General features: G+C 29.4%; 1 protein-coding gene across 1 annotated transcript in view; it reads left to right on the forward strand.

The window, feature by feature from the left end:
- LOC106459905 (sperm-associated antigen 6-like) overlaps window positions 1-9,959 on the forward strand; it is a 61,409-nt gene that overhangs the window by 39,010 nt on the left and 12,440 nt on the right. The window contains exons 7-9 of the mRNA XM_013919575.2: window positions 2,858-3,010; window positions 6,106-6,297; window positions 6,721-6,837. Coding sequence (XP_013775029.1) covers window positions 2,858-3,010; window positions 6,106-6,297; window positions 6,721-6,837 — 462 coding nt within the window. The remainder of the gene's footprint in view (window positions 1-2,857; window positions 3,011-6,105; window positions 6,298-6,720; window positions 6,838-9,959) is intronic.

Below are 9,959 nucleotides of genomic sequence, written 5' to 3' on the forward strand. Positions count from 1 at the left end.
AAATATTTAAAACATAGCCTACAACAATATTCTAAGAAACAGAAAGAATAAAAAGAGAAACAAAGCACATGAACCACAGTGAAGCAAGAAAGAGAAACCACAGAGATAAGAATATAGAACAGGTAACTAGAACATGTGTATTCTAACATTTACATAGATAATAGCAAAATGTCTGTCTGTCAGTTACTCTCTGTATGTCCTCAACTGTTAATCATAGAAAAAAAATTATATATCAAAATACTTAGTTTCAAGAGTATGTTCATGTAAAATTATTCATTTTTTGCAATTCCTTAAATTTCATATTGATATCAGTATCGATCCACCAATCTGTATACATGCTGAATGATCAACCTGAGAAAAAAATTTATCAAGAATATAAATGTTTCTTTTTGTAAGGGAATTTCACCAAAAAACAAAACTTCTTCTGTCAACTGGTTGAAAGAAATATTTCAAACATAGGAGCATGAACAGAAAAAATGCATAAAGAGAAAAACGTATTTGAGTATATATTTGTTGTTTTTTGGTTTATATATATAAATATATATATTTTTTTCATCTCAGTATTATATATGTGCATGATTTTATTGTACCATGTCAAATATATTGTATTCAATATCTGCCGTTTTACACTTCTTATAAAACTGAGAACTGTCAAAAAGTGCACACTGCAGTAATGTCTTTTCTTGCACTCAATAAAATGATAAGGAATGGTGGAATCCAGCAGAAAAAATCCCCATGGCCACTTACCGACATGAGTGCTCTATTGTGCTGGATGCACCTATTTTATCAAAACCAAAACATTTTTGCCAACAGTCAGTTTCCTTTGCTTAATAACAAATGCAGTGTAATTTTTCTTATTGAAATAACACAAGAAATGGCAATATACAGTCATAAATCGCCCACTAGACAGCCATACTGTATATTGGTTCTGATCCAAGGTATTGGGTTGAGTGCACATTTTATATTTATTCATCACTATTTTTAGGAAAATTACTATTGAATTACTTCAACAGGCATCTGCTAGCATATTTATTATTGTCTGTGAATAGTTGATGTTCATATATGTATTACTGTTCTTAAATTTATGATTAAAGTTTAATATTTGTATAGGATTTATGCATAAGGTTTTTAGAGTCTATTAATTATAATTTAGTTCAAGTTTAATTGTTTATTATTGTAATTAATTGTTATATATGAAAGTAATTGTATTTAGCATTATGTTTTTTTACTAATTGTTTATTGTATTTGTACATAATGGTTATAATTTTAATTGAGTTTTGCTGTTCATTAATTTTGATTAGTTTGTAGCGTTGTATATTTCTGTGGTATTTGCATTGTATATTAATGTATAGCTAGCTATGTTTAATGTTGAATTCATTTTGAAATGCATTTTGTGTGTTTCAATCTAGGTGATTTTCATTTTGTAACTGTATGTTTGATTATTAGAATATGAAATATGGTGTTATCTAAAATATTTATGGCATAAAATCCTTTCTATGTACAGGAACTCAATTCAAACTAGAGAAAATTTCTACTCAACATCATCTTGCAGCAAAATACAAATATTACAGGCAAGCTCTTGCCTTGAAATTTAGTTTCTATTCAAAACTCTTTCACTTGGATGTCCATGAATACTATAAATTAAAACTGAGCATGTAAAAGATAATCCTTTTTCATTACATGCACGTTAGGATTGTGATTCAGAGAAGCTTATCCATAGACATAAAAGACCAAAGGACTAATAAGGAAACAGAGATAATCTTACATAACATTCAGCCAAAGGTGTGAAATTTCAAACATTGTGACTGCATATAGGTAATGGTGGAATGTTGAGCTGAAAGTTATAGTTTCCAATTATGATATTTAAGGATGAAAGTTACCTAGGATATTGTACAAGAAATAGAATAACAATCAAATATTGGATCAGATTGAAAACTCATAACATCATGCAATATAAAATTGGATTAGGAGTACATACCATAACTAATAATATTAGTAATATAAAAATATTAGAACTTAGAAGACAACCAAGCCACCACGATAAAGTTCAAAAATCAATCAGTAGCAGTCATATGCAATTGAATCAAGGCAAAGTATATTAAAAATCATAAGTGCAACATTAAAATATATTTTAGACACTAGTTTGGATCATTCAAAAAAGATAATGTGTTTTTTGTTTTTTTAAGTTCCAGGGAGTTTATCTTGCTTTAGCTGGATTTTTTTTCTCCAAAATTTCTTGTAGTTACTTTTAAAATTGTAATTATTGGAACTGAACCTTTACAGCATATGTAATATCTCTCATGCAGCAATATATTATGTTTTAAGTTTCATATGTCATCTTGCAAATGAAGAATTGTTTGTGAGCCATTCTATCTGTCTTTCTTATCTTGATTCCTAGTCATTCAGAAGCTTATCAACTTGCTAGGTGTCAAACTTCAGTTTAATGCTGTTTAACTATTTAGCGGAAGTCCTTGAACCTGATGGATATCACAGTGGACAATATAAATCTAACTAGAGCAATGTTTTATTGTATAAAGTTTAGAGTGACAGTGAATGCTAATAAAACATAACATATTAAAAGATTTTAAATAAGAAACAATACTCTCATTAAGCTTCAATTCATTAAAGTATGATTGTAGAAAGAACCAATGTAAGGTGTTTTTTTATGCTTATACAGTAAAATTTTTCAAAAGGATTAATTAGCACCAAACTGATGATTGCACTAAATGAAAAATCACCCCTAGAAATAATCTTATTTTTCAAAATTTCAAGATTCTGATATACAATATTTTGATTATGTAATTTCTGAGTAAAGAACTGCATGTGTATGTGAAAATAATGAATTTTTATTCCACAGCTGGCCTTTTTGGTTGTGAATGCTGGAGGTCTTGGCCCTGTTGTAGACTACCTAAATGATACCGGTGGCCATGCCTGCCTTCCAGGAATAATGTTAATAGGATATATAGCTGCCCACTCTGAGAACTTAGCTATGGCAGTAATTAAATCAAAGGTGAAATTTGTAATTGTATAATTTACTAAACATCAGAGAATACAGTTTTTCATTATATGAACTTCCTACAAGTTCTTATTATCATAGCGTTTTGACCATGAGCTATGGAAGGAATTGAAAATAAGCTATCTAAGTAGAATTGAACCAATAATCTGTAATCAGTGGTGTTTAGAGTATTCCTAAATATATTCTAATAAAATTATGATTTAATTACCCATCACTTATACAGTAGTTATTGTAAACTACTGTTATATCATCATAATTAATATTTTCTTAACTTATTAAACCAAGTCATTTTTTTATGGTATTCTAACAGCTAACCCTCTGTCAATTCAGTCCTTTATTCTCTGAAGTGACAAAAACAAATAGTCGTACCAATGATGGTATAACAAGAGTGACAGAATGTTTGCAAAAGCCCCTTGGTCCCCTAAAACTTTGTCCACAGTTTCATACATACAATAATTTCCTTTTATCTACTCCACAGCCCTTCTCTCTGTCATTTAATCATCAAACACAAATAACAGTTTAAAATAATAAATGCTATAAAAACCTGAAACATTTTGATTTCTGCTTGATGAAGATGTCAGTGGCCCCTAGTTTTGAAATTGATTTTTCTAACTTGTTCCTACTCTAAGGAAAGAACCTATAGTTATTAGTCTTAGCTATCAAACTTTGTAGATAGTTCTGTATCATTTTATTTTGTTTTAAAAAAGACAATTGTTCTGCATTTACAAGTATCACTTGAATGGTTAAAAGTATCACTCAGTTCAGGGACTCCACAAATAATAGGTTAAAATGTGTACCACATTGTAACATTCCCTGGAGGGTGCTGATCATTATTTTTATGCATTTATTTATTTGCTTTGTCAGTTTGCTTTTTTTTGCATAATGAAAATATTAGTAAGATTATACATACTCTGTTATATTAAATGCTCATGAAACTTTTATTAAAATTTTATCTAATGATGCTAAAACCTATGTCATGTTGTAGCATCCATTATTATATACAGAATGTAATTTACATTTTTAGAGAAAAGTTTGTTGGTTCTGTTGCTCTCCCACATTTACATGCAAAAATTTAACTGCACATTGAACTTCTAGAACTACACAAAAATGTCTTAGCTGCATGTTAAAATACCCCCTATGCAGTTTGTGTGCACTGAGAAGTCAATGATAAACAACCAGTATGTAAGGCAAGTCTTTGACAATGGATGTTTGAGTGATGTCATTCCCTAGACCAGTCTGTAAAACCAAGATTTTACTACAGAAAGTTGAAGAGAGTTTTCATGAACCTTACCAAGTGTTCTGTTTCATATTCATAATGTGGGTAAAGAAAAGCATTTTTTCAAATTTTGTTTTTACTGCCTATTAGCTAGCTTAAAGAGTACTCAATAGAGGAGTTGAAAACTTGTTTAATAAATACTGAATATGAATATCTAATTGAGTTATACTTTTTCATTATTACCAAAATGTTTTTCATTGTTTTCTTTCTTACTATTAATGTTCCTTTTTGTATAAAACTTGAGTAATTAATGATTTAGCTCTTTGGGACTCCAAAACTTGTTAATTGAAGTTCTGAAGGTATCCCATAAAATTAGATAATCAATGAGATACAAAACATGGATATTTCACGATCATTAACTAGATAATGATGCCAGATTTAACACAAGTAAAATGTTAATATATTTTAACTATTCTTTTAGATCCCATTTTCAGCAGTTTTGCACCTTTTTTTATTACCCAGAGACAATTATCCTACACTACTGCTAACTTAGCTAAAGGGTAAACCCACTAACTGGTGTTAGTAAGGTCCTTTTTATTAGCTATTATGAAATTATGTTATTCTCCCATTTACAAAATCTAGGTTGTTTTGTTTTATTTCTTTGTAATTTTTCTAGGGTATTATAAATGTCAACATCTGCATTTCCTTAGGAACCAATTTCCTCTTCTAGTTAAATTGGAAGAAACAAATATTACAAAACTAATGTAAAGGACTAAATTACTCAAAAAAGTGCTTTTCTATTAATATATAGTATAATTTACTAATAGTGAAACACTTTTTAGCTAATTAAAACTATTTAGTTTTAATTATACTGTGTCCAAAATATTAATGTATAAATTGAAATCTACATGACTTTATAATAATATATTCTCCTTCACAGTTCTTCAATTGTTTATTGTAGTTTACATGAATAATTGTTTAATTTAATCTAAATAAAATTAAAACTGTCATACACTCAAACATGATCTTCTGGATGAAAAACAATGTTACTTTCTTTAATCAACCTTAGTGCTTATGAATTTTTATCTAAAACTTTTTTCTCTTTTTTTCGCTATTTATATATAGCAACTTATGGGTAGAACTAGCAATTAGCAAACCCATAGGCCTACGGCCTACATCTACAGGTCCACTATAATGCAAGTTTAATGCTTGAACTAATATTTTTTTACTGCTGTAATGAAAAATGTTATCACTTTAACCAAGTTACAAACAATAATTAATGGACCTTCTGCTTTATGTGCTCTAATGTAAATCAATGACAAATTTGGGGTCTGCCTTTGGGGAATTCTTGTAAGTGTTTTTTTGTGAAAGCTTTTACCTTTGTGCAAACCTTGGGACTGAGATGAGTTGTTTGGTACCACTTAGAAGTCGATGCTACTAGTGGTTTAGGAAGTTATGTGACAGACACTAAACCTTATTATATATTTTTATTGTATTAACTGCTCTAAGTGGATGTTACTATAATTTTATTAAGGTTGATATTTCTGATTTCATATACAACTTGTTAAGTAAAGCATTCCTGTAAATAGAGGCCAGTGTGTTGAAAAGCTTTCACAGCTGTAGCACAAAAGAAATTTTAAATTAAGTCCATAATGCACTTTTTCAATAATATTATACACAAAACCCACCATTTGTTTTTTAACATTTAATAGAGTGAATAATTGAAGACTATATTATTCCAAAATGTTTGCATTAATTGGATGTGCTTTATTGTAAAGAACATAAAATGTTAAGTGGTTGCTATAAATATTTTTTCTTTTACTACATAAGCAGCCATATCTCAAGTTTAATATAAACTAATTCATGTTCTTAGGGTGTACCTCCTTTGTCTGCAATGCTTCATGAAGGGCCCGAGGACCATATGAAGGCTGCAGCAGCCTGGTCATTGGGCCAGGTGGGCTGTCATACTCCAGTACATTCTAGAGCAGTAGCTGAAACCAATGTGCTACCCAAGCTCTTAGAGCTGTTTCTAGATCCTGACAGTTCGTGTGATTTAAAGGAAAAAGTAAATTATAGTAAAATGCTAAGATGTATGTTTTACCAAAGGAATTTTAAGGAAATAATTTCATAATTAGATATTTTGAATCAAACAAGAGATATTTTAAGCAGACCTTTTCTTTAAGTGGTTAAAGTCACCAAGCAAAGTATAAGTATTCAAACTGTAATATTTAAACATTTCAAAATAACCAATTATATCCTATTATTTTAATTTAAGTGGTTATACGATGAAAGTAATTTTTCAGTTTTTATTTTAAGCTTTTATCATAAAGCTCATAAATTTCAGCTTTGTTAAAAGAAGAAACGTAATTTACGCATAGTAAAATTATAAACTAATAATACTATCATACAATGTGCTAACTTTCTAAACTATACAGAATAGTATACAAATAAAACTTAAGTAAAACTTAAATGTATTGGTACATTTCAGTGTAAAAGATCTCTGAAGATGATTCTGCAGAAATGCACTGTCTTTCCTGCTCTGGAATCTCTCCTTCACTTGGCTCCACCTAATATTCTAAAATATGTCATGGCTCAGTTTAGTAAGGTTAGTATCTTCAACAAGTATACCAAGTATTACTCTGTAAGGTTTTCTTAGTTATGAGTATGTTATATCACAATCTTATAAGGTACTGTCATCTTGAAAAATGCTGAACTTCTGTTTAATCAAGATTCTGTTATTCTGAGGAATGTTAATTAAATCTCAGTTTAAAAAAGTTAATGTTTCATTAAGCATACTAAAATGCAACTTAATAAGGCTAATGCCCTTCTGAAACATTATATGTATGTAGCTCATCTTTTTTTTAGGACTGTGGTCATATTATACATATACTTCAGTTTATTAAGGTTATCTGTAGTTCACTTTGGTAAGACCATTTTCTAAAACTTATTACAGTTAAGTTTAGTACGATTATCATCTGAAATATGCTGCAGTTCAATTTGGTAGGGATACTGTTTTCTAAAAGATGTTACAGTTCACGCGTTGTAAGAAGAGAAAATTCACTGTATACCTTAAATAAAAGTCCAGAGACGCAGCTTTTTGAGTGGATTATTTTACTTTTTGAATTTTATAACAATGTTTTGACCACTCATATGGTCATCATCGGGTAAACTATCATCTGTTGTATGAAATATTAGAAAGTTGCATGAGCATTTTATTTGAACTTAGAAAACATATAAGGTGGCACCAGTGTTTTGATTTAAATTAAGTTTTAGTTCCTGAATAAATGCTTCTCTTATTTTACATCTATTAATGTTAGTCTCATTACATAATATTTTAAAGTTGCTCACATTGATTGGATGTTGATTCATTTTGCCTTCTTTGTAAATGTGTAATGGGGATTGTTATGTTCTTTGATCCTAATATTTATTTTGCATACCATTTCACCTATATAATTGCTGTTGCATCAATCACATTGATATTTGTAGATGCTTCTATTATTGATGTCAAAACAGACCTTCCTTAGATGATCTTTTATTTTAGTACTCAATTTGTAAATAAAAGATAACTTTTTTGTTTAGACTGCATTTTTTTACACTTGTTTCCAAATGTTTATGATGTTTTTGGTTACATAGCTATGATATGGTAAGGCGCCTTTTAGTGTGTCTGAGTTTGTGCATTTTCTTTCCTTCATGGAGTTTAAACCTAGTCAGTTATTGTACAAGTGGTGATCACACAGGTTTTTGTTTTACAGGTGCCTCTGTCATGGACTAGTATTACAGTTGATCTGTCCTAACAAGCAATGAGTGTTGTTATACACACCTTAGGGCAGTAATGATTTATTCTGGCAATCTATAGATCTTAAGTATCTTTTATATAGAATCATGGTGTAATGAATCAAATGCTGCATTAAAGTCAATGAAACTGAATATGCAATACTATTGGTATTTATGATATATTTCTATTTTTTGCCATATGAAAAGAAATTTGGTCTGCAGACCTTTACCTTTTAAATTCTGTCCAGTGTTCTCTTACTTACATATCTGTAGCATCTTTTACACTTTCTAGCATGATTAGATAGAATATTTTACTTATATATTCCAGAAAATAGTGTTATTCCTCTGTAACTGTATTAAGTTTAATCACCTTTCTTTGGAACTGGTTGAATAATGTCTTTTCTTCATTATTTTGGTGTTACTTCTCTGATCCAGATAGCCTGTGCTGTACATTTTCCCCCATATTCTCTAGTAGTTCTATAGTACTGGTATCTAATCCTGATATTTTATTGTTTTTAGCTACTCTATTTCATCTATTCTTTGTATTGTCATGTTTATGTCTAACTGAGCTTTTTCCAGTTCATTTTCCAGTCTGTTTTTCTTATATAGTTACAGATTATTTAATAGCTCTCTGAAGTACAGTATCCATCTTTAACTTCTCTTATACTTACATTTAATCTTCCTTCCTTCCTTTGCATCTGTCCTTCCCTGTTGATATGTTTTTGTGCAATTCTTTTGAATCAATATCTCTAGCTGCTTCTTCAAGTTGGCAGTCAGTTTTTTTAAGTAGTTTTTATAATTTGTTTCTTAGTTGGATCCTACATTCTTTTCTTTATAACTCTCAATATAATTATCTATTATCTTCTGTTTTAACTTTCATTCTTTCTTTTACTTTGAGAAGAATATCTTATAACAATTCATTCCCATTTTTTTCTTTCTGTGCTTAAATGTAATTTTTGCTGTTTTGTTAATTCTATTCCTGAACAAGTCACATTGTAATTCAATATTTGATTTTTTGAAAATTAAGGGAAACAGTACATGAAATCTTCTCCAATATTATTATTGATTTTTTTCTTTACCTCTTCATTTCTTAGTAATTTTTTGTCATATTTGTTTTGTTTTGACTTTATTGAAAATGATAGTTTGAATTTTCCATTGATGAGATTATAGTCATACTTCCAAAATGAGCACTTCTAAAAAAACTCCTACATCTTTTAATGAGTTATGCCATTTATTGCTAATTATTATATGTTCTGTTTGGCTTTACCTTTTCCATTTGTTGAGTTCTATGTGATTTAATAAATCTATTTATGTAGGAAAATAGTGCCTTCAATTATGTTGTTTGCAAATACAGTATTCAGTTAGTTTATAGCTATTTTGATTTGTTAGCCTAGTACTATGTTTACTTATACTTTTACTATTAATACTCATATTTGTTTCTACTTTTGCATTCAAGTTGCCTGCTAACAGTCAATCTTATATCATGTACAAGCGTTACTGCAGTGTGATATGGTATTCCTTTATTTTTTGTTAATTATTATTTAGTTTATTTAATTGTGTGAGCTTTCTCTTGAGTATATTTATCACATAACATAATGTTTAGGGACAACAATGTACCTACTGATGCATTTAGGCTGTCTGATCCTCTAATCTAAACTAAAACAATTAAAGCAATAAAAACATAAATAAATAAAAATTAAAAACTTCAAAGCTAGCCCTTATCATTCATATACTTATCGAGCTTTCTCTTAAACTCATTTAAATTTACTGCTGCCACAACATTTGAAGGCAATGCATTCCAAAGGCCAACTACCCTTTTAGCTGTCTTAGCTGAAGATGACTCCTACCCTGCCTATTTGTGTCCTCTAGTCCTACTGTAATGAGTAGTGCCCTGGTGGGCTTAATTGTTGGAGTTTCAATTAAAACTCCTTGTTACACCAAATTTATTTATTG

This window comes from Limulus polyphemus, unplaced genomic scaffold, assembly GCF_000517525.1.
Source record: "Limulus polyphemus unplaced genomic scaffold, Limulus_polyphemus-2.1.2 Scaffold679, whole genome shotgun sequence".
In the NCBI taxonomy this organism is placed as follows: Eukaryota; Metazoa; Arthropoda; class Merostomata; order Xiphosura; family Limulidae; genus Limulus; species Limulus polyphemus.